Here is a 25,622-nt window from a genome sequence, read left to right on the forward strand (position 1 = left end):
TTCATTCCTGATTTTATTTATTTGCATCTTCTGTCTTAATTTCTTTGTTAGTCTAGCTAAGGTTTGTCAATTTTATTGATCTTCTCAAAGAACCAGGTTTTGGTTGTGCTGATTTTCTCTGTTGTTTTATTTTCTCAATTTCATTTTATTTCTGTTCTCGTATTTCTTTTTTCCTTTCTGCTTGCTTTGGGATTGGTTTGCTGTCATTTCTCTAGTTCCTCCAGGTGATCAGTTAAAGATAAGCATTTTGGGCTATAAATTTCCCTCTCAGCACTTCTTTCACTGTATTCCATCAGTTTTGTTTTTAAGGTATCAGGGCTGGGGATTGAACCCGGGACCTCATATTTGGGAAGCTCACACACAATCACTGAGCCACATCAGCTCCCGGGTTTTTTTCATTTGTTTGCTTATTGTTTATTTTTGTTTTCAGGAGGCACTAGTGACTGAAACTGGGACCTCCTATGTGGGAAGGAGGGGCTCAACTGCTTGAACCACATCTGCTCCCCTGTATCCCATAAGTTGTTTTTGTTTTTTTTAGTTTCCCCCCTCCCTTGTGGCTTTTTGCTTGCTGCCTGCTCTCTGTGTCCATTTGCTCTGTGCTCTTCTGTATATTTATTTTTTATTTAGTTCCCTATCTCCCTTGTGGCTTGCTTGTTGTCTGCTCTCTCTGTCCATTCGCTGTGTGCCCTTCTGTGTTTTTTTTTTTTTTTTTTTTTGTCTCCCTTTTTGTTGGGTCACCTTGCTGAGTCGGCTCTCTGTGGCACTTGTGGGCTGGATGGCACTCTGTGGTGCTTGTGGGCGAGCCTGCCTTCACAAGGAGGCCCCAGGACATGAACCCAGGGCCTCCCATATGGTAGATGGGAGCCCAACTGATTGAGCCACAGTGCTTCCCTTTAAGGTTTATTTTTATTTAATTATTTCTCCCCACCCCCTCATTGCTTGCACTTACTGTGTCTGTGTTTGTTTGTCTTCCTTGTTTCTTTAGGAGGCACTGGAAACCAAACCTGGGATCTCCCAAGTGAGAAGGAGGTGACTAATTGCTTGTGCTACCTCTGTTTTCTTCTTTGATGTGTCTCTCTTGTTTTCTTCTTGTGTCTCTTGTTGCATCGGCTTGCCGTGAGTACTCGTTGTGTCAGTTTGCTGTTTTGCTCATCTTTTTTTTTTTTTTTAGTTGTCACTGTGAACCTCTGTTCCCTGCTTTTGTTGTGTCTCTCATTATGCTTATTTTTCTTCTTTTGTCTCTTTTGCATCAGCTTGCCACACCAACCTGTTGCGCTAGCTCTCTCTCTTCTTTAGGAGGCATTAGGAACTGAACCAGGGACCTCCCATGTGGTAGGCGGGAGCCCAATCACTTGAGCCACATTTGCTCCCCTCCTTTAAGTTTTGATAAGTTTTTTTTTCCTTTATACTTATTTGTTTTACAATTTAGTCTTTGACCCACTGCTTATTTAGGAGTGTGTTGTTTAGTCTCCATATATTTCTGAATTTTCCCTTTTTTGGCCTATTATTGATTTCCAGCCTCATTCTATGATGATTAGAGAAGATGCTTTGTAGAATTTCCTTTCATATTTATTGAGACCTGCTTTGTGACCCAACCCTAGTCTATCCTGGAGAAAGAGCCATGAACACTTGAGAAGAATGTATCACCTGCTGATCTGGGGTACCATGTTCTGTATAGGTCTGTCAGGTCAAGCTCACTCATATTGTTCATGGTCTGTTTCCTTCTTGATCATCCATCTAGTTGTTCTACCTATTGATGTGAGCCATGTGTTGAAGTCTTCAACTATTATTGTAGAGACATCTGTATCTCCTTTCAGTTTTGCCAGAGTTTGCCTCATGTATTTTGGGGCACCCTGTTTAAGGCATAGACGTCTACAACTGTTACTCCTTCCTGGTGGATTATCCATTTTATTATTATACAATGGCCTTCTGCATCTCGTCACTTTTTTTTGGTATTTAAAGTCTATTTTGTACACCAATATAGCTACCCCTGCTCTCTTTTCTTACTATTTGCATGAAACATCTTTTTCCAACCTTTCACTCTCAGCCTGTTTGCATTCTTGGTTCTAAGGTGTGTCTCCTGCAGACAGCATATGGATGGCTCATGTTGTTTTTATATGTTCTGTCAGCCTATATCTTTTGTTTAGGGGGTTTAATACATTAACATCCATTGTTATTGCTATAAAGGGATAACTTGCTCCATTTTATTCTTTGGCTTTCATATGTCATATCTTTTTTTGTCTTTTTACCCTTTTGATTATCCTTTCTTATAGTCTTCACTTCTAAACCCTCCTCCCAGCCTCTCTCTCCCCTGTGTTTTCTTCTCTGGCAGCAGAATTCCCTTTAGTGTTTCCTGCAGAGCCCGATTCTTGTTTATGAGCTCTCGTAGTTTCTGTTTATTTGTGAACATTTCAAACTCACCATTATATATTTTTTAAGATTTTTATTTATTTATTTATTTCTCTCCCCCCCCCACCCCAGTTGTCTGTTCTCTGTGTTTATTTAATGCATCTTCTTTGTCCGCTTCTGTTGTTGTCAGCGGCATGGGAATCTCTTTTTTGTTGCATCATCTGTTGTGTCAGCTCTCCGTGTGTGCGGCAACATTCCTGGGCAGGCTGCACTTTCTTTTGTGCTGGGTGGCTCTCCTTATGGGGTGCACTCCTTGTGCGTGGGGCTCCCCTATGTGGGGGACACCCCTGTGTGGTACGGCACTCCTTGCACGCATCAGCACTGTGCATGGGCCAGCTGCACATGGGTCAAGGAGGCCCGGGGTTTGAACCATGGAGCTACCATTTGTTAGACAGATGCCCTAACCACTGGGCCAAGTCTGCCACCATCAAACTCACCATCATATTTGAAGAACAGTTTTGTGTGATAACGAATTCTTGGATTTCAGTATTTCTTTTTCAGCGTCTCTATTATATCATGCCACTGCCATCTCACCTCCATTTTTTTTTTCTGAAGTGAAATCCACACTAAGTCTTAGTTGGTATTCTTGTATGTGATCTTTCACTTCTCCCTCACTGCTTTCAGAATTTTCTCTTATTTTGGCATTTCACATTCTGAATAGAATGTGTCTTGGAGTTGGTCTGTTTGATTTCACTTTTATTGGTATATGAGTGCTTCTTGGAAAGTATATTCATGTCTTTCATGAGAGTTGGGAATTTTTAGATATTATTTTCTCAGATACTCTTTCTGCCCCCTTTGCCTTCTCTTTTCCTTCTGGAGCTCCAATGACATGTATGTTGGTATGCTTCATGCTATCATTCAGTTCTCAGCCCCTGCTCAATTTTTTTCCATTCTTTTATGTCTCTCTTCTCTCTCTTTTTTTTAGGATATATATTATGTATTTCTTCCCACCCCCTCATTGTTTGCATTTGCTGTGTCCATTTGTTGTGGGCTGGTCTTCTCTTTCTAGGAGGCACTGGGAACTGAATGCAGGGTGTTAGAAAGAAAGCTGCACCTGTAAGAAAACAAAAGCTCACCTGATTGTGGAGAAGAAAAGAATTTTATTAATGATCTTGTAAGAACAGATGCACACCCTGGATAAAATGGCTGGTACACCAAAGAACAAGAAACCATGATGTTTATAACCTAAACCTAACCCGCAGGTCCCTTCCCTCTTCCCCATTGATTGGGTACCTCAGGGGTTACAGCCTATCCCAGGTGTCTAACTATGTTCTGCAGTTCCTGCTCTCAGTCACTACTCCATGTTCCCTGTACTCCAGTGGACTGGGCAGGCTTGGCACTGCTTTCATTTCTGGTGTGCTTTTCAAATTTGGAGCCATTTTCACTACTGGCTCCCCCCCCCCACACTTCTGACCATTGGCTCTTCTTGCTTTGACCCCACACCCAGCACTCACCATTGGATCCCCTCGTTTTGGTGCTACTTTTCAAATTCCTGGCACTCCAAAGCTGCTAGAACCCTTTTCCTCCCTCATCAAATGGGAGAACCAGCTCTGGCTTCCCCTTTATGAAAATTAAACTTAACCCTTTCTCACAAGGGACCTCAGCCTAATCTGCCTAAGCCACCTCCACTCCCTGCTTTGTTGCATCTTTCATTGTGTTTCCTTGCTGTCTCTTGGTTCTGTCATCTCACCCTCATCTTATTGCTTCAGCTCACAGAACCAAGCCTTTTGTGTCAGTTCACCATCTTGCTCGTCTTCTCCAGGAGGCACTGGAACTGAACCCCGACCTCCCATGTGGTAGGTGGGAGCTCAGTCACCTGATCTACATCTGCTTCCTTCTCTCTGTTCAGTTTCAGCTGTCCTGTGCTCTGTGTCATTGATTGTTTCTTCTATTATTTCATATCTTCTGTTGTATGCTTCATTGTATTTTTAATTTCACCTATTGTGCCTTTCATTCCCATAAATTCTTTTATTTTTCCATTCAAGTGTTCAAATTCTCTTTGTGCTTAACCAATGTCTTCTTAAAGTCTTATATTTCTTTAGTCATGTTTTCTTCAACTCTTTGATTTGATTTAGGAGATTTGCATGAACATCACCCTTAGTTTCAAGTCCTGTGTCATCTGGAGCTTTGATTCTTTCCTTTGCCTGGGCCATATCTTCCTTTTTCTTAGTATGGCTTGTAATTTTTTGCTGATTCTAGGCATCTAATTATGATGGTGACTTTACTCTAATGGTTAGTTTTTCTCTTTTGCATAGGGATTTACTGTTAAGTAGCTGTACTGCTACTGTTCTTGGATTCTTGAACTTGTTCTAGAGCTTTAGGATTGCCCATGTTTTAACTGCTCAAACCAGGAATATAGAGCTGGTAATGGGGTGCAGGTCAGTTTCCAAGGAGTGTGGTAAAGATTCCACATTGCCTCTTTTCATTAATTAATTAATTATTTCTCTCCCTTCTTTGCTTGTATCCTTGCCTGGGTGGGTTGTGGAGAAGAAATGTCCTTCCCAAATCAAACTTTCTTAGAAGCTGCTCTCCTCCCTTCCCTGGCCACACCCTCCCTCCCTTTGCATCATTAGCAACTTGTCCAATTCAGTAGGGACAGTGCTTGAGAAGGCAGGTTCTCTTTAGCTCCCTGCCAGCTCAGGGCAAGCAACTTTGTGACCCCACTTGATCTTGGATTCTGTGAACCCTGCAATGCAGCAGACTAAGTTTGATGGCCAAAATCTGAGTTTATTGTCTGCTATGTCCCTCCCTCTCCCTTTTCTTGGGAAAGTGGACCCCTGCAACCCCTTCTCTGTGGCTGCAGTGCCAGAGGATCCCCTGCTGTCTGCTCCAAGAGTGGGGAGATGTGCACCAGCAGCTGCTCCTACAGCTTTACTCACAGGATCTTTCCAGTCAGCTGAGACTCCTTTCCTTCACCCTTCTCTCTTCTGTGTGGTGTCTAGTCTTCTCTTGGTGTCCTAAGCCTTAGGATTTTTTTTTTAGAGGTATCGTGGATTGAACCCAGGACCTTGTACATGGGAAGCAGGCACTGAACCACTGAGCTACATCTGTTCCCCACTGAGTGTTGGCTTTTTCTTTCTTTTTTTTTTTTTTTCAATTTTAGTAGGTACCAGGGATCTAACCTGGGACCTTGTATATCGAAACAGGCACTAAACCACTTGAGCTGTATCTGCTCCCCGCTAGAACATTTTTGTGGACAGTTTCTGCCTGTCTTCTGGCTGTTTTTCTGAGAGAGAAGTGAGCTTTCTGCCTCTCTAATCCTTCATCTTCCTGGAAATTCCTTTGTTGGGACGTTTTTGATGACTGAGTCAATCTCTTTGCTTGTGATTGGTTTGTTGAAGTCTTGAAGAGTCCGTGTAGGTTGCTCATGTGTTTCTGGGAATTTGTTACCATTTCATTTAAGTTGTCTAGTTTGTTCATGTACAATTCTTAGTATCTTCTTATTTTTAAAAAAATGTCTGTGGGGTCAGTAGTAATGTCCCCCCTCTCATTTATGATTTTATTATATCTTCTATTTTTCTTTTTTTAGTCTAGCTAAGAGTTTGTCAATTTTATTTCTCCTTTCAAAGAACCAAATTTTGGTTTTGTTGACTTTTTTTTCTGTTGTTGTTGTTCTTAATTTCATTTATTTCTGCTCTAATGTTTGTTATTTCTTTCTTCCTGCTTGCTTTGGGATTAGTTTATGGTTCTTTATGTAGGTAGTTTCTAGACTTTTGCTCTTTCTTCCTTTTTAATGTAGGTGTTTAGGGCTATAAATTTCCTTTTCAGCACTGTCTTTGGTACAACCCATACAAAAATACAAGTACTTATAAAAATGTATAACTATATACAGTTTCCATGGTGCTTTGGTTTTACTTGAAAGGGCTCTGAGATATATGAAATGCTGTTACTGAACAAAACTAGGTGACCATCTTACTAAAGATCTTTTCTAGTAGCACCAAAGGAAGTTATAGTGAGAACAGAGGTAACTGTCAAGATTATTATTCTGTAAACATATACAAACTTTGGAATTCCACTGGGAATCTCAGGCATCCCAATAATCAGTGAATGGGGTAACTATACATTCATAACATTTACAGGCTAATAATGCATCCACTCAAAATTGTTCTTCAAGTGGGAATATATAAGAAGTTAATAATTTACATATCTGACTTCCTCTCTCATATCTTTAATCATATGTATTACATCACACAGAAAAGTAGTTGGGAAATGTTAAACTCTGAGTGTAAAGCAAAATTAGGAATAAAGGCAAATGTGTAACCAATCACATTCACCACAAGTAGTGGATACGTTTTCACTTTAATGAGTCAGATATTCTCCATTCCTGAGAAATCTCTGTTTCTTATCTGGCAAGTATTTTCACATTGTACCCTGCTGCCTCTAAGTAAGGGGTGTTGATTTACATTAAAAGGTTTGAGTTAGGTAAGTGAAAGAAAACAGTATATATTGATGTATTAACAAAGCAAAACAAACTCTTCATGAAGAGGAGCCAGCTGTCAGTTTCCAGTTAGGCAACCATTTTCATGGAGGTATTGTAAAGCTAATTTTGTTCACTTCATTTCTTATTCTTTATCAGAATCTGAACATTGTCTTACTCAGGTTCAGGAAGCTTATTCAGTGGTATTGTAACATCTTCCCAGGGCAGCTAGTCTTCTTACTAAGTATTATTAATAAACTCCAAGATCCTTCCATCTTTCTGTACTTCACTGACCATTCTCCTGCAGTTATGATATTTTTAAAGATTTATTTTATTTATTTCCCTCCTCTTCCCTCCCCCCCACCCCAGTTGTCTGCCCTCTGTGTCTATTTGCTGCATGTTCTTCTGTGTTCTCTTTCATTGTTGTATTGTTGTCAGTGGCACCAGTTGCATCAGCTCTCCATGTGTGCGGCACCATTCCTGGGCAGGCTGAACTTTTTTTTGCACTGGGCAGCTCTCCTTACGGGACGCACTCCTTGCGTGTGGGGCTCCCCTACATCGGGGACACCCCTGCGTGGCACAGCACTCCTTGCACACATCAGCACTGTGCATGGGCCAGCTCTACATGGGTCAAGGTGGCCTGGGGTTTGAACCGCACACGTCCCATGTGGTAGGTGGACACCCTATCCTTTGGGCCAAATCTGCTTCCCTGCTGTTATGATCTTGTCAGATTTGCACCTGTTTCTCCGCAGCACCCATTTCTGCCAACTTCCCCCCACTTTACTTTTAAATCCATTTGTGTGCTTCTTATAATTTGCATATAGTTTGTTCTTGCTTTTTAAAAATATATAGCTGACAATATGCCTTTTATTTAGGTATTTACATCTCATTTGTAATGAGATTTAACAGATATATTTAGGTTTAAATCTACCGGCTTGCTATTTGTTTTTTTTTTTAAACAACTCTTTTATTTATTTATTTATTTATTTATTTATTTATTTATTTATTTATTTATTTATTTATTTATTTTATTTCTCTCCCCTCCCTCCCCCCAGTTGTCTGTTCTCTCTGTACATTTGCTGTGTTCTTCTGTGACTGCTTCTGTTCTTATCAGCGGCACTGGGAATCTGTGTTTCTTTTTGTTGCATCATCTTGTTGTGTCAGCTCTCCATGCGTGTGGCGCCATTCTTGGGCAGGTTGCACTTTCGTGCTGGGTGGCTCTCCTTATGGGGCTCACTCCTTGCGTGTGGGGCTCCCCTACATGGGGCCACCCCTGCGTGGCACGGCACTCCTTGCGCGTATCAGCGCTGCACATGGGCCAGCTCCACACGGGTCAAGGAGGCCTGGGGTTTGAACCGCGGACCCCCCACGTGGTAGGCAGATACCCTATCCATTGGGCCAAGTCTGCTTCTATTTATCACATCCGTTGTTTGTTCCCTTGTCCTTCTCTTTCACCTTTCTTTGTATTAATTGATTATTTTTATGGCTCCATTTTATCCTTTGTCCTTTTACATACCTCTTCATTTTATTTTTTAGTGATTGTTTTAGGGATTATAGTATGCTATTACAATTTACCCCAGTCTATCTTCAAGTGATAGTCACACAAAAAAATTTCCCCCTTCTGGGCCTTTGTGCTATTTTTGTTATATTTTTACTTCTGTATGTGTTATGTAATCCACAATATGGAATTATTTTCGCTTTAAACAGTCAGTTATATTTTAAAGAGATTTAAAGATTTTGACAAAAAGTCTTTTATATTTACCCACATCTCTAGCATTTTTGTGTCTTTTTGTTTAGTTTCACATTTCCATCTAATATTATTTTTCTTCTGTGTAAAGTAATTCCTTCAGCATTTCTTGTAGGGGTGATCTGCTAATGATTAATTCTCCCAGGTTTTAAATATCTGAAAAAGACTTTTTCCTTCTTTTAAAAAAAATGGGGCTTTACTGAGATATAATTAACATAAAAATACTCATTTAAACTATATAGTATCATGTTTTAACATACATTAGCATATTCATAATCTTTGAAATTATCCCCACAATCAAGATAATGAACATATCAGTCCCAGAAGTTTCCTTGTGCCTGTGTTGTCCCACCTTCCTGCCTTGTACCTATCCCCCAGACAATCACTAATCAGCTTTTCTAGAACTTTATATAAATGGAATCATAGCCTTTTTTTTTTAGGAGGTACTTGTGATTGAACCTGGGACCTCGAATGTGTGAAGGGGGTTCTCAACCACCGAGCTACACCCACTCTGCTTTTATACTCTTTTTGTTTGTTTGTTTGGAGTCTTTCACTCATCATAATTATTTTGAGATTCTTCCATGTTGTATGTATCAGTATAATTCCTTTTTATTGGTAAGAATCACTTTTCTTTTTGAAAGATCTTTTCATTGGGTGTAGAATTTTAGGTTTTGAGGTGTTAAATTTGTTGGTTTAGTCTCTTCCAGGGTTCACTGTTTTTGATGAAAAATCTTTCATCCTCATCTTATTTTTTGCTAAGTAATATGTTTTTTCATTTCCCTGCTTATTCTTAGTGGTTTTAGGCAATTTCATTGTCATATGCCTTGGTGTTGTTTTCTTCATGTTTTCTTCGTGTGAGTTTTATTGAACATCTTGGATTGGTGAGTTTATAATGTTCATGAAATTTGAGAATTTTTCATCTATTAATTCTTAAGTCCTTTTTTCTGCTCTCCTTTCTCTTGAACCTTTGAGGACTCCCAATTACACATGCAATAGGCAACTAAAAGTTGCCCACAGATCACTCACATTCTGTTTAGGTTTTTCTCCTTGTCTTTTCCTTTCGTGTTTTTTTTTTAAAGATTTAAAAAAAATTTCTCTCCCCTTCCCCCCCAACCCCCCAGTGGTCTGCTCTCTGTGTCCATTTTACTGCGTGTTCTTCTTTGTCTGCTTTTGTTGTTGTCAGTGGCAGGGAGATCTGTGTTTCTTTTTGTTGCATCATCTTGTGTGTCAGTTCTCCATGTGTGTGGCACCATTCCTGGGCAGGCTGCACTTTCTTTTCCACTGGGTGGCCCTCCTTATGGGGTACACTCCTCACACGTGGGGCTCCCCTACACGGGGGGCACCCCTGCATGGCAGGGCACTCCTTGTGTGCATCAGCACTGCACATGGGCCAGCTCCTCATGGGTCAAGGAGGTCCTGGGTTTGAACCGTGGACCTCCCATGTGGTAGATGGATGCCCTATCCACTGGGCCAAGTCTGCCTCCCTCCTTTTGTGTTTTGTTTTGGAGAGTTCTTATTGTTATGTCTCCAAGTTCTCAAGTGTTTTCTTCTGCACTTATGTGCTATTAATCCCACTTAGTTTATTTTTCATTTCAGACATTGTATTTGTTTACCTTAGCAGTTTGATTAGGTCTTTTTATATTATCCATGTCTCATTACCATACTCATTCTTTCCTCTACCTTCTTGAACTATGAATATATATAAAATAGTTATTTTAATGTGTCTGTTTCCTAATGCTACATCTTTGTCACTTATGAGTCTGTTTTTATTGATTGGTTTTTCTCTTCATATTTTCCTTCTGTTTTTGAATACTTGGTAAGTTTTGATCAGATTTCATACATTATGAATTTTATATATTGGGTGCTTGATGCTTTTTTGGTATTCCTTTAAATACTTTTTTGGATACAATCAAGTTATCTGGAAACAGCTTGATCGTTTCAACGCTCTTTTTAAAGCTTTTTTAGGTGGGTCAGAAACAGCCTTTAGATTAGTCATAATTTGGCTGAACTCCTGAGGATATTATGAGAAACTGGATGCCAACAAACTGGACAACCTAGGTGAAATGGACAAATTCCTAGAAATACACAACTTGTAACAACGTTGATGTTACAAGAAATACAATGCTTCCCTGTTGCTCATTTAAACCAATCTCATTTAAAGAGATTTAATCTGTCATCAAAAATCTCTCAACAAAGATAAGTTTAGGACCAGATGACTTCACAGGTGGATTCTACCAAGTCTTTTGAGAAGAATTAACACCCATCATGTTTAGACACATCCAAAAAATTGAAACTGAGGGAAAATTTCCCAAATCATTTTATGAAGCCATGTTCACCCTGATCCCAAAGCCACATGAAGACCCTATAAGAAAATTGCATACCAATCACTCTAATGAACATGGATGAAAAAAATTCTCAAACACATACTTGCAAATCAAATCCAACTGGACACCAAAAGACTTACACATCACGACCAAGTGTGATTTATTCCTGGTATGCATGGCTGGTTCAACATAAAAAAAAAAATCAATGCAATAACATTAACAAACTGAAGGGAAAAACCACATGATTGCAATTGATGCAGAAACAGCATTCTACAAAATCCAGCATCCTTTCTTGATGAAAACACTTTGAAAGGTAGGAATAGAAAAAAATTCCTCAATATGATAAAAGGCATATTTGAAAAACCATCAGCCAACATCATACTCAATGGGGAAAGGTTGAAAGCTTTCCCTCTATTAGATGAGTTCAGTCAAGTGTTAGGATATGATATCACCATACAAAAATCAATCATGTTTTTATACACTAGTATTGAAAAATCAGAGGAGGAATTCAGGGAAAAAAATTCCTTTAACAATAGCAACAGGGAAGCAGACTTGGCTCAATGGATAGAGCATCCGCCTACCACATGGGAGGTCCACAGTTCAAACCCAGGGCCTCCTTGACCTGTGTAGAGCTGGCCCATGCACAGTGCTGATGTGCGCAAGGAATGCTGTGCTACGCACGGGTGTCCCCCAGGTATGGGATCCCCACATGCTAGGAGTGCACCCCGTAAGGAGAGCTGCCCAGTGCGAAAGAAAGTTCAGCCTGCCCAGGAGTGGTGCTGCACACATGGAGAGCTGATGCAGCAAGATGACACAACAAAAAGAGACACAGATTCCCGGTGCTGCTGACAAGAAAAGAAGCAGACACAGAAGAACAAACAGCAAATGGACACAGAGAACAGACAACTGGGGCGGGGAGGGGAGAAAAATAAACAAAAATAAATCTTAAAAAAAAAAAACAACAAAAAGACTCAAATACCTAGGAATCAATTTCACCAAAGATGTATAGGACCTGTATTTAGAAAACTACAAAACAATGCTGAAAGCAATCAAAGAATACCTAAAGAAGTGGAAAGACATTCCATGCTCATGCACTGGAAAGCTAAATATTGTGCAGATATCAATCCTACCAAAACTGATTTCATAGATTCAATGCAATATCAATTAAAAGTACAACAGCCTACTTTACAGAAACAGAGAAGGCAATTGTCAAATTCACTGGCAAGAAAAACTGCACCCTAATAGCCAAAAGCATTCTAAAAAAAAAAAAAAGTGATGTGGAGGAATTTCACTGCCTGACCTTGAAAGAAAGCTACAGTGGTCAGAACAGTGTGGTACTAGCATAAAAACAGAAAATGGATTTTGAAGAACAAAGCAGGGATTTCATTTATCATTAAGAAACATTTCCTGGAGCCAAAGAAGTACCTAGGTGGTCGGGTGATGCTAGCAAATGCTGAAAGGTCAGTCCTGTCTCTGTGTGGAAGTTGTGGCCCCATCAAAGTGAAAGCTGAATCCATGGAAGATTCTGGAATTTCCCTAGAAATGGAAGCTGCAACAGTAAAGGAAGAATCGGAAGATCCTGATCACTTTCAAATACGTTGTTCTTCAGAAGGCAATGAAGGAACAGAAATAGAAGTGCCAGCTGAAGATTCTACTCAGCTGGTCACTTCAGAAACCAGTGAGGAACCAACTTCCAGGAAGATGGCAGACCAGAAAGATACTGGCCTCTCTTCTATCCCAGCAAAATAGCTAGAGGACAGTCAGAAAAGGCCTGGGAAAAATGATGTAGGGTTTAGGACACCACAGGAAGGCTGGACACCACCCTAAAGGAAAAGGGGCAAAACTGAGTTAAAAGCTGCAGCTGGAACTGGTGGCATCCTCTGCCACCCTATAGACACTTTTGAATTCTCAGGCCTTGGGGCTGGTGGCTACAGCAAAGTGGGACCCAGGGATCCACCTCCCTAGGAAAGGAGAGGGAGAGGGACACAGTGTAAGACTGGCTCAGCATTTTGTTGTTGTTGTTAAGATACAAGGGCTGGAGATTGAACCTGAAACCTCACCTGTGAAAAGCAAGTGCTCAACCACTGAGCCAGGTTGGCTTCCTTGACTCAGTTTTTTAAAATTCTTTTTCTTTTTTTAAATTAAATGGTCTCTCTCTCTCTTTTTTAAGATACATAGATCACAAAAAATGTTACATTAAAAAATATAAGAGGTTCCCACATATTCCACTCCCTATCCCCCCAATCCTCCCATGTCAACAACCTCCCTTATCATTGTGGCACATTCATTGCATTTGGTGAACACATTTTGGAGCACTGCTGCACCTCATGGATAATAGTTTACATTGTAGTTTACACTCTCCCCCAGTACATTCAATGGGTTATGGCAGGATATATAACATGCAGCATCTGTCCCTGCAATATCATTTAGGACAACTCCAAGTCCTGAAAATGCCCCCACATCTCATCTCTTCTTCCCTCGCCCTCCCTCAGCAATTACCGTGGCCACTTTCTCTAGATCAATGCTACAGTTTCCACATATTTGGTCTGCTTTATCCCAGGAGTCCTTCCGGCCTGGGTGGGACCACACCATTGTTTGCCTTGGGAGTTGACAGGGGCTAGAGAGATCCAAGCCTCTCAGTCTTCCTCTCTCCTGACCAAGGCTGGTTGTTGAGGATGCAGAGGGGAGAGGAATTATTTCCTACCTGGGAAGAGAGGGGGCTGCCAGCAAAGGTTGCAGAACTACCTTTGAGCAAGTTTGAATTATGAGGCTTAGTCTCCAAGTAGGATCCTCTATCACATTGATCCAGTTCATGTTGGAGCCAACACACTCCAGCCTGTCTCTGAACTGAGAGGGCTGTCAAAAAGTGCCATATTCTGGTGGAACAAAGAAGTGCACGTAAGGAAATTGTAAGTAAATAAGTGAGGATTTTGTGGCCTCTGCAGCCTCTTTCCCCAAGTCATTGGAAGCGGGTCTGCCACCCAATACTGGCTCCAGTGCCCAGATCTGAGCAACTAAGAGACAATCCTAAAGACCCAGAACAGGTCGTATCAAGAATCAAAGAACAGCAGTAACACACAGCCTCCCACCACTAAATCCTCATGAAAGAGAGAAGTTGAGCATTTGAGTGAATTCACAATCCTAGCCAGATGTCTAAATATCAGCAAAAAATTAGAAGCCATACTGTGAAAATTGAGGAAATGTCCCAAGCAAAGGAATATACCAAAGCCTCAGATGAGATACAGTATTTTTTCTCTAAGATTCAGATGTTTTTATTGGCCACCCATTCCCTAAAGGGTAGTCTGCTTGCTCCTGCCTCAATGTATCAGAGATACAGGTTGTAGCAGTTTGATATTATTAATGAATTCCAAAAAGAAATATCAGATTTTTGTAAACTGATCTTTTCCTCTGGGCATATTAGATTGTATTGGATTTATAGGTTTACTTCATTAAGTAATTACATAAACATCTTATGCCAGTAGGGCATTGAGTCCCCTCTGTTTGGTGGGTGGGAACTTACAGATAAAAGGCATGATAAAGGACAGAGTTAAGGGGTTTTGATGTTGGAATTTGATGCTGAAGCCTTAAGCTGGAGCCCCAGAGGAAATGAAGCAAGCCCCAGGGAGAGAGGAACCCAGAACCCAGAGAGAATCAAGAATCTGGAAGGGAGGAACCCAGGAAGCCCGAACCCTTGCAGATGTTGGCAACCATCTTGCTCCAACACGTGAAAATAGACTTTGTTAAGGGAAGTCACTTATGCTTTATGGCTTGGTATCTGGAGCTCCTACCCCAAATAAATACCCTTTATAAAAACCAACCAATTTCTAGTTTTTTGCATCAGCACCCCTTTGTCTGACTAATACACAGGTGGCCATTATATGTTAATAAAAGGGGCAATCCACCATGAAGAAATAACAGCCATAAATATATATGTACCAATCAGGGATGTCCCAAAATACTTCAGGCAAACTCTGGTAAAACTGAAGGGAGAAACAGACATCCCCATAATAATCATTGTTGACTTCAACTCCCCACTCACATCATTAGAACACCTAGGAAGAAGATCAACAAGGAAACAGAAAACTTGAACAATAGGATAGCAAGCTAGACCCAACAGACATATACACAAAATTGCACCCACACTCAGTCGATTATACATTCTTTCATGTCTGAGTCATGGACCCGAAGGGTATTGGGAATGAAAGATAAAGAGAGATTGGGATCAAGGGATCTGAGAGCATTGAAGCCTCAAGCTCATCAGACAAGTTTATTAATATCAGGGGCTTCTTTATATACCCCAAGCAATCATGAGAACCAGCAACTATTCTAGCTAACTATCCCCATTACCTCATTCTTGAAAACAGTGCACAGTGGATAAGATAGTAACTAAAGCTCAAGATGTTCTATTTTGTTATTGAAACAAATATACTCATAAATCTTGTTGCCCAGGTTACTTGTACTCTCAAGTCCGGGTTCTGCTGGAATGTTATGTTTCACTGAGAGTTAGCCATCTGCATATATATCTGTAGGCACAGCATGACCCAGTGGTAAGAAAGTAACTTGCTACTATGGAAAGAGCATGCCTTTGTTTCCCACACTTTCAAGTGCTCACGGGTAAGACTGAAATCATACAAAGCATCTTCTCAGAACATAATGGAATGAAATGGAAATGAATAATTGACTGGAAAGAGGTAAAATTTCAAATGTTTAGGGGCTGAACAAAAGTCACAGCTAAATAATCATTGGGAAAAGGAAAAAATTATAAGTGAAATTATGAAAAATATATTCAGATGAATGAAAACAAGAACAGAACTTACCAAAACTTACAGGATACAGCACAGGCAATTCTGAGAGGGAAATTTATAACACTATAGGCCTATATTTTTAAAAAAGAAAAAAAGCTAAAATCAAAGATCTTACTGAACAGATGAGAAACTAGAAAAGAAGAGGAAACCATTCCCAAAGCAAGCAGAAGGAAAGAAATAATAATGATTAGAGCAGAAATAATGGTTCTGAACAAAAAATGAATAGAGAAAATCAACAAAACCAAAGCCTGATTTTTTGAGATCAATAAAATTGACAAACCTCTAGATAGAATAACAGAGAAAAAAAAAGAGAATATATAAATAAATAAAATCAGAAATGAAAGAGGGGAAGTTACAACAGACCCCACAAAAATAAAAAAAAATTATAAGAGGATATTAAGAGAAGCTATATGCCAATGAACTAGGCAACCTAGATGAAATGGACAAATTCCTAGAAATGTACAACCTATCTACACTGACACTATAAGAAATACTAGAATTTAACAAACTAATCACGTTTAAAGAGATTGACTCAGTCTTCAAAAATCTCCCAACAGGGAAGGGGATGTGACTCAGGCAATTGGGTGCCCGCTTACCACATAGGAGGTCCCAGGTTCAGTTCCCAGTGTTTCCTAAAGAAGATGGGCAAGACAGCGAGTTGATGTGATGTGCTGGCATGGTGAGCTTACACAACAAGATGACACAATGAAGAGACACAATGAGGAAACACAATGAGAGACTAAGTGGGAGCAGAGGTGGCTCAAGTGATTGGGCGCCTCCCTCCCCCATGCATGATCCAGGGTTCATTCCTGGTGCCTCCTAAAAAAAGAAGACGAGTGCACAACAAACAGACACAGAGAGCAGACAATGAGCACAAACAATGAGGCAGGGGTCATACCCACTCTGCACACCCTTGCTCACCACCTTCCGTGGCTCCCAGTTCTCTCTCCTGCTTTTCATTCAGCCTTTGCATATACTCCTCCCCCCATCCCACCCCAGCTCTATCCCTGGCTGAACTTCACAATCTTTGGGTGTCAGCTCAGAGGTCATTTCTTCTAAAGTTTTCCTTGGCTCCTCCTCAGGGCTCCTGCTGTCCCCAGGCTGCTTCGACATTCCTGGTCACTGGGAGGGTAGGGGCCAGGGGGCCAGTATGGGAGACAGGCTGGAGGTGTGGGGCCACTGGCATCACCTGAGGCTGGCTCAGCCAGAGTTTCTCTCTCTCAGGCAGGGAGGTTCAGAGTTATGCCCACAACCATCACTCTGGGCACTGGAGCAGCTTGTCTGGGTGTGGTGAGTGGCCGCCACCTGCTCCCCATGGCTGTGGCTGCGGTGCCTGTGTGCACAAGTGCCCTGTGCTTGCACGTGGTGTCTTGGGGTGCAGGTTGGGTTGGGGAGCTAGACGTGGGTCTGCCCTGCCTCTCCCAAGGTCACCTTCCTCTGTGACCTGCTGCTGCTGTATGTGGATGGAGAAGCCTATTTCTACTGGAGGAACAAGTACAAGGAGGTGAGCTGTGGGCCAGCTGGGTGCTGAGGCCACTGTGCCGGGCTGCTGTGCTCCCTGGGAAGATGGAGGCCAGAGCTCTGACCTGCTGTCCTTATCTGCAGGCAAAGGCCCCGAGTGTGACAGCTCACCCCATGTGGACCCAGCTGATTTTCACAACCCTGCAGCAGACTGCCCAGAGGCCTTAATTGGGCCCAGCACCATTTCCACCCCCAGCCAGGTGGTGACACCAGGGGTCGGGGCTCTGGTCCCACCACAAGCTCACGCCTGAGGTCTGGAGCTGTTCCTCCCGGGTCAGGGGTCTGGAAGGGTGGGGGACCTCAGGGACGAAAGACCAGAACCCTCACACCCCCAGAAAGACTCTATTTCCCTCCCCTGCCACCCTCCCAGCCTCCCAACGCTAATCTTGGCAGGTGCTCCCTGATGTGGGAACCCAGAGCCATCTGTTTCCATACAGAGACCTGCTGTGAAACCATGGAGACAGGGAGAGCCTGGGGCATGCACATCTCTGGTTGCTGGTGGCAGCCTGTTCTCCCAGCCTCTGTCACCATCTGCCACAGGTACTCCTCCTCCACCATATCCCACAGGCACCGCCCACTGGCTATTGTGGACTCCACCATTTGAACTCTCCTTCCCTGGGGTTCTTGCAGCCTGAGCCCAGGTAAGGCAGCAAGAGGCCATCTGGGGCAGGTCTTATCTAGCTTTGGGTTTCATCTGCAGAATGGAGGTGGGGGATAGCACCTGTTCAGCTTTGGAGCATCAGCCCCTTCTCTGGAGGGCCATGCCAGGGCCTGGAGGGCTGGGAGGAGGGGAGAGGGCAGAGGGGCTACATTGGTGGTCACTGAAGGGCTTTGGGGACCTTTTATGTGAGTCCTTGGTAATCCCCAGCCCAGCCCCGCCCTGCCCACTGGGCTTCCTGGGAGCCCTGAGGACAGGCACCCAGTGCATCTGGAATTCACTGCTGCCCCAGGCCATGCCTAGGAACCTGTCTGGGCAACTGACCACCCTAGCCTGGGACACCTACATTTGGGACGCCCAGGCCCCCCAGGCGGAAGAATTATCTGGAAGGAACGCTACCATAGGACATCAGGGGAGCAGACTTGCCCCCTCCTGGCTGGCCAGATTCCAGTTCTGGAGCCATTTTCTGGGGCCCAGTCCTGCCAGCCAGAGAAGTTCCCCATTGCCCCTGGGATAAACAGGCACACATCCTACTCTCTTGGAGCCCTGGGAAGCCAAAGGTTCTCTGGGAGTCACAGCCTTAGGCCTGAGCCTCTGCTCCCTGGATCAGTTTCTGGGGGATGTGGGGAGTCTTCGTGTGGGTTCTGACCCCACTTCTGTCATGGGCCCCTTGGCCCTTGGAGACACGGCCCATGCCCACAGTGCGTGTCTCCCTTCTGAACTGGGCAGAGGGCACTGGCCTGGCCTAGCCTTGACCTCCCCTTTTGCAGAGCTTTTGGCATCTCTGCTGTGCCTTTGGGTGATCAACTGGTTCCCAGGGGTAGATGGGGACTTAGAGCCACAAAGAACGCCACAGTGGACGTGGCAGCAGGCCACTCGGATGCCTGAGTAGGCATTATTGTAGATCTCCAGCACCGTGGGCCTCTTTCCTGCCCATCCAGCCACCTGGCTTGTAGCTAGAGCTTGTCATAATCCACTGGGAGGTGCTGGGCAAAGAGTCCACATCACCACCGCTGGCCATGGCCCAATCCCTGAGGACCCAGAACTCAGCACCAGTGTCTGAGGGCCTGAGGGCTGGAGGCTCCCCGACCCATGGCAGCCCAAGTAGCCCAGGACAAGCTGCACGCGCACTGGCAGGCCATGGGTCAGCCTCACAGCCTGACAGGCTGCTCCGTGTGGTCAAGCTCCTGGACAGTTGGCTACACAGCCTGCACACTCTCCTCCAGGCTGCACTGGGCAACACCATGTAGTGCAAGCTCACTAGCCTGATCCTGTGGCTCCCGCAGGTTCTCCTAGCTGTGCTGGATGCCGTAGCCGAAGTACACAGCAAGTCCTGCGGTGGTGGGAGGGGCCTGAGAGGCAGGTCCAGCCCGCCTGGCCCTCTTCCCACCACCTGCTCGGCATCCCGACCTCCCATGCCCCACTTCACCCCAGCTCACCAATCAGCAGCCAGACGAAAAAGCACAGCCAGGTCAAGTAGCCTAGATTCAGCAGAAGGTAGATGTTGAGGAGGATACTCAAAGCTGGCGTCAGGGGCACCAGGGGCATCTGAGGGGGCAAGAGCTGAGCTGTGGGGAAGATCTGCTACCCAAGGGCCTCCTTTTCCTCCTTGGGAGATTTGGGATGCATGTGCCCTGTGCCCACCTGCCATGCAGAAAGGAAGTATGGTCGGACGCAGTGGTGTCCCCAGCCCTCCAAGACCTCCTCGTTCATTCTGCAGTGGCAGAAGCTGGCCATGGAGCCAGCTGGACTACGAGTGAGGTGGTGGAGGGGGTGGGTTGGGGCGGTACCTGGAGGTATCCTGTACGCGCTCCTCCTGGTGGGCTGCCAGGACAGCGAGACTGAACTGAACCCCACTGAGCAGGACCAGCAGGATGTAACCCCTGCACAGGAAGTCCAGGGCCGAGTTCCCAGAGATGAACACGCCACTCAGGGTGATGGCAGAGGCCACCAGGAGGCTGAGTGCCCAAGTCACGGCAGTTCCTTGGCCACACTTGGCCAGGAAGCCCAGGTAGGGCCTCAGGGCTGGCCGCAACTGCCCGGGCTTGGGATCTGAAGCATGCTCATCGCTCACTAGGTGGAGGAGCACTGAGGAGCTGGCCTCAGGCTCGGGGCTGGCTGGGCACAGGGACCTGGGTGGAGAGGTTTTCTGGAAGCGCAGCCTTATGGTGCTGGTGGCCACGAAGGTGTAGGTTAGCAGCGACCCGAAGGAGATGAACTGCACCAGTGCATCGAAGTCCAGCACCAGTCCCAGGAGGGACATGAGGACCCCACACACCAGGGTGGCCATCACGGGGACCTGAGTCCAGGGGTGCACGTGGGCAAACACCTGGAAGAAGAGCCCATTGGCGGCCACGGGATAGACCAAGTGTGGCAGGAAGAGGAGGATGCTGAGCAGGACCGTGATCATGGCTATGGCTGAGGAGCAGGAGTGAGGGACCTGTCAGCAAGGGTGTGTGGGCCTGGCTGGGTGTGGGGTGCTCAGTTACCTCCCACCCAGTGTCAGTCACAGGCCTGTTGAAAAATTTGGGGAAGGTGGTGAGTGGGAGTGGAGGATTCTCTAATCATCAGAGCCCTCCTGGGACAGTTACACAGCAGGGGTCAACCCGGCAAGCCCAGGACAAGAACTGCCTCTCCCACCCCTCACCCCACCCAGTTCCCACCCTGCAAGATGCTGCCTCACCGCAAAAGGAGCCCAATGTCACGATGAAGCCGGCCCTGCTGTAGCCCTGCTGGTAGAAGGTGTTGGCGAGTGCTGATTGTGGGTCAAGGCTGTGCAAGGGAGCCGTGAGGGTAAGCACGGTGGAGACCAGGGTGTAGGCCGTGGCCGCCAGGCCAAGAGAGATGGCAATGGCTGTAGGCAGGGCCTTCCATGGGTTCTGGGTCTCCTTGCTGGAGGCAGCAATGTCTTCGAAGCCCACAAAGGCATAGAAGCAGATGGCGGTGCTGGCCATGATGCCTGAGAAGCCGAAAGGCACAAACCCTCCCTCCTCCACACTCCAGTTTTGCAGACTGGCCAGCGAGAAGCCCAGGATGATGATAAAGAGGATGACGCAGAGGCTGATGACCATGAAGGTGTGGTTGAGCCAGGAGGAGACACGGGCTCCACAGGAGACAAAGGCAAAGGCAAGAAAAATGATGCCAGGGGCCAAGAAGTCTGGGTGCCAGGCCAGGAAGGGCACCTGCCAGGTGCTTATGTGGGTCTCACTGAAGTAGTGAATTTGGTGACCAAACATGGTGTCCAGGTAGCCAATGCCGGCCCGCACTGCCAGGGCACCATGGAGGAGGTCCACAAGCAGTAAGGTCCAGCCAACGAGGAAGGCCCACAGCTTGCCCATGGACACATAGGTGAAGAGGTAGGCAGAGCCCATACCAGGCACACGGGCTCCGAACTCCGCGTAGCACAGGGCTGCCAGCAGGGAGGCCACGGCAGCCACAGTGAAGGACACAAGTACAGTGGGATCAGCCATCTGCCTTGCCACAGTGCCTGTGAGCACATAGAGGCCCGAGCCCACCATGCCACCCACTCCACGAAGGGTCAGGTCCAGCGTGGACAGACCACGACTCAGTGACATCTCCATGGTGGACTCCTCCAGTGTCTTCAGCCGGTTCAGCTTCCTGCAGAAGTGTGCCAGGCTGGCGGTGCTGGGCAGTCACCAGGCCATGGTGGGCAGCAGAGAGGAGTGCGGGCCCAGCCACCTGCCAGGGTCAGAGGGGAATGATGGGCTGCCGGGTGGGTCAGGCAGTCTTCAGTCCCTTCTGGATTGCCCACCCACAGCCCAGTCCCTGTCCCTGACCTAGGGATGTGAGTGCATGCACCTGCTGGAGGGCTGAGCTGGGGGAGGACTCAGGGCTTGCTGCAGGGGGTGCAGGGGGTTCACAGGGAAGCACGGGGTCCCACCTGCCCACCTCCTCTCCCCAGCGACTCTGGTGCAGCTGGACCTGGGGGGTGAGCCGAGTGTTACTGAGGGCAAGGTGGGTACATTCCCAAGGAGTATGAGGGGGGAAACCCTCCTGATCTGGGATCTGAGAGCAAGGTGGAAACCCGGAATAGGAGTGGCTCTTTCATCTGGCTGTGGCCAGTTGGGACCACCTCGCCTCTGACTGCAGGGTCAGTTCCTTCACCATGTGCCAAGTCCCAGGTCCAGAGCCTGACGCCGACGCCCAGCACACCTCTCCGCGTCGTTAGTCCCGCCGCATCCCTGTCGCAAGCACCCAGGCCTTCAACCCCAGCCCGGGCCAGGTCTCAGCCCTACTTGCACAACTGGCTGCGACCCACCTGCTGCCACTGCCACTGCCTCTCTGTGCCCGCCCTGCCCCACCTGTGCCCAGGGTTGCTCCCTCACCGTCCCTGTCCCTCTCCCTCCGCCACGACCCCACCCTGGGGCCACGACCCCAGACACCGCCTCGCTGTCTGGCACCCGCACTCTGCACACCGACCCCCATGTCTGCACACTGCCCCTCACCTCAGTCACCCACGCATTCCCTTTACCCCCCACACACCAAAATGGTCCACCCTACCCTTCTTTAAAAGATCAAAACCAGAGCTCACCATGTTCCTAGGAAGCTCTATGTCCACAGATAAAGAAGCAAAGGCCACCAGGAAGCACCAAGCCTGGTGCAGGGTCACTGGGTGAGCTAGGGGTGGGGTTAAGATGCAGATATGGGCCTCTTTACCCACCCACTTCACCCCTTAGCCAGCACCTGTGGTGAATGCACCAGAACCTGTGCATCACAGGTGTGGAGGCCTCTAATGAGCTGAGGCTGGGGGTTTGGTGAGTGGCCCTGGGCAGGGGTGGCAGGGATGGAGAGGGCAGTGCCTGCAACCAAGCACTTAACAAATGCTGGATGTTCTGAGATTTAGCTACAGACACCGCCCTTCTGAGGAGGGCTAAAGCAGCCTCCTGGGCCAAGCTGCAGCTGTCCACCATGGGGCACCCCCACAGAGGCCCAAGGAGTCACAGTTAGATATGGAGGACTCTGGGGGACACTGACCCTGCTCCCAGTCCAGTCACATGGAGTATCCCATGCCCTCAGGTGGCCATCTAAACTCACTGGGGCTCATTTTTTCCCTGAGTCCAAGAGTCATCCTACTATTGCTGTATGACTAAAAGTGAAAAGGATGGTGTGAATGATTCTCACTTGTTTAGAGCCAAATGATCGCCAGACCCAGCCACATTGAACCAAACCAGAATGCATCCACCCTCTTTCATCAAGGGTATGACCTGAACTTGTTTCTGTAAATTTGGACACTCCCTCTTAAAATGACCAGGTTTTCTACAGTGATAACACCCTGCAGAGTCCTGCACTCTCTCAGTCCCTTTGTCCAAGCTAACCCAGCTGGCTCTGCCTGCCTCCTCCCTGCCTTGCTTCTAATCTTCCTGGACCATGTGGTCAACCGTGCTCATCATGACTTTGGTTTTCTGCTTTTGCTTTTCCCCCTCCCTTCTCCCAAACACTTTCTGAGACTCTCTCCATAACTCCTTCAGTGGTTTATCCATCCCAACACCCATCCATCCATTTTCTGGATCTTATTCTGAATATCAGGCCCAGACCCCTTTACATAGCAGACCTTTAGCATTCCCTGGGGCACAGGGTCAGCAGGGTCCATTCCTGAATAGATCCTCACATGGTCCCTCTACTTTGCAGGTAAGCAGAGGGAGTGTCGGCTTTTTCTTGATTCACCTCAAAGTCCTTTAAATTTTTGGATTTAGGTATGGCTAATTGTATCCCCTGTATAATTAGGTCTCTAGATCCTCCATTTGTGCTCCATTATGCTGACCATTATTATCCCAGTTAAGGGAACTTTTGGTCTCCAGCCATTACCCCGTGTCTAGGCATGTGCTGCCTTTCCTATTCCTTGATAGCCGCCCTCCTCACCCTTCCCCTTTCTTCTACTGTAAAGAGGACATTCAATATAGACGTAAGTTCAGACCACATATATGAAAATAAACTAGGGCCTAGCAATTGATCCACTTGTGCTCAGTTAACCCTGCTGGATCTTGTATTAATGACTTCATCTAATTTTTAAAGTTTCTGACTTCTGTACTTGTCAGTGGGGCAGTTACATAACTGATTTCTCCTAGCCCAATTGGTACTTCTCTCAAGGCGTATAGAGGCTCAGTGGGAATATGTTCCCTCACCCTCTTTTCTTCAGGGGCCTTGGAGAACAGAAAGCCCTGTATGTCCTTCCTACATTGTTCCAGTTCCTTCCTTAATTGCTGGTGGGTCATAAGGGGTGGGGCAGTTGGCACCGATTGGCCCTTTGCCTCCCTGGGGGCTTGGTTCTATTGGACTTTCCAAATTTGCCAGTTCCTGTCACCGGAGGGGAGGGAAACATAGGGCAGAAGAAGGCTCCATAGAGGGTCTCAGGTTTTAGCTTTTATAGACTTAGTTTCTGGGTCCAGGGTTTTAGCTTTCATATTTCAAATTACAAGGTTGGCACATAGCAAATCCTCTTTCTGCCCTGTATTTTGTCCAAAATGCATCAGGCAGTAAAATGCTTCCCTTAGCTCAAATGTAACAGCAATATGTAATCAATTTCTTTTTATCCTTTCCCTTGGTCTGATCATTATTGTTGCAAAGTTTCAGCATCCTCCCTATTGGATGATCTGGAGATATGTCCCTGAAGGATCCTAGAGATACCTCCTTTCCTCTTTTCTGGCTGTCTGATGGCCCATATTCCCAAGTCTGAGTCTTGTCCAGGTTTCTTCCTGTCAAATCTTTCCACTTTGGTCATATCGGGTCCTTTCCCTCATGGGAGAAGGAAAACGTGAGTTGGGACACCACACTTGCTTCACACACTATATCACATGTCTCATGCACACACAGTCAGTCCCAGGCTCATCAGAACTTCCCCACCACCAATGCAATACCTTGGTCTGTGCACAAAGATACCTGGTCACTGAGAGACAGGTTTTCTTCCCCCTTTCCTCATCCACAGTCAGAGATCTAAGGGTCTGGTCTCAGGCCCTTCCAGCAGTCAAAGCCAGGCCCCCAAAGGCAGAGTTTGAGACCACTCACTCAGTGGGGCACACCTTCCCCTCATCTGCCCTGGGGGGGCTCCCCTTCTGAAGCTTTGGAAAAGGTTGGAAAAAGATATTTCATACAAACAGTTACCAAAAGAGAGCAGGGGTAGCTATACTGGTGCCATGTAAAACAGACTTTAAATACTAAAAAGTGAGACTTCCAGGAAGATGGCAGACTAGAAAGACACAGGACTTCTTTCTCTCCCAGAAAAATAGCTAGAGGACAGGCAGAAACAGGCTATTAAAAAAATCTTCTAGATGGGGAGGAGATGTGGGTTACCAAATCGATTTGGAAGGGAAAGTGCACCCGGAGAGTCAAAAGCATTCTCAAAAAGAAGAGCGACACGAGAGGAATTTCACTACCTGCCTTTGAAACCTATTACAACACTACAGTGGTCAAAATAGCATGGTACTGGCATAAATATAGACACATCGATCAATGGAATAGAATTGAGAATCCAGAAATAAACTCTCACCTCAATGGCCAATTGGTTTTTAACAAACCTAGCAAGTCCATGTTAATGGGCAAAACAGTCTCTTCACAAATGGTGCTGAGAGAACTGGATATCCATTTAAATACAAGAATTAAAGTGGACCGCTATCTCACTCCCTATAAAAGAATCAGCTCAAAATGGGTCAAAGACCTAAATATAAAATCCAAGACCATAAAACTACTAGAAGAAATGTAGGGAAACATCTTCAAGACCTTGTGG

The 25,622-nt window shown here is 45.7% G+C and overlaps 1 protein-coding gene across 1 annotated transcript in view; it reads right to left on the minus strand.

The window, feature by feature from the left end:
* The window catches only part of LOC101447138 (cationic amino acid transporter 4-like), a 68,861-nt gene extending 47,315 nt beyond the window's left edge, over positions 1-21,546 (minus strand). The window contains 4 exon segments of the mRNA XM_058281012.1: positions 19,085-19,214; positions 19,321-19,434; positions 19,676-20,293; positions 20,565-21,546. Of these exon segments, the coding sequence (XP_058136995.1) occupies positions 19,085-19,214; positions 19,321-19,434; positions 19,676-20,293; positions 20,565-21,546 (1,844 nt within the window).
* Between the last annotated feature and the right edge of the window lie 4,076 nt (positions 21,547-25,622).

Source organism: Dasypus novemcinctus, chromosome 19 (genome assembly GCF_030445035.2).
Source record: "Dasypus novemcinctus isolate mDasNov1 chromosome 19, mDasNov1.1.hap2, whole genome shotgun sequence".
Taxonomy (NCBI): domain Eukaryota; kingdom Metazoa; phylum Chordata; class Mammalia; order Cingulata; family Dasypodidae; genus Dasypus; species Dasypus novemcinctus.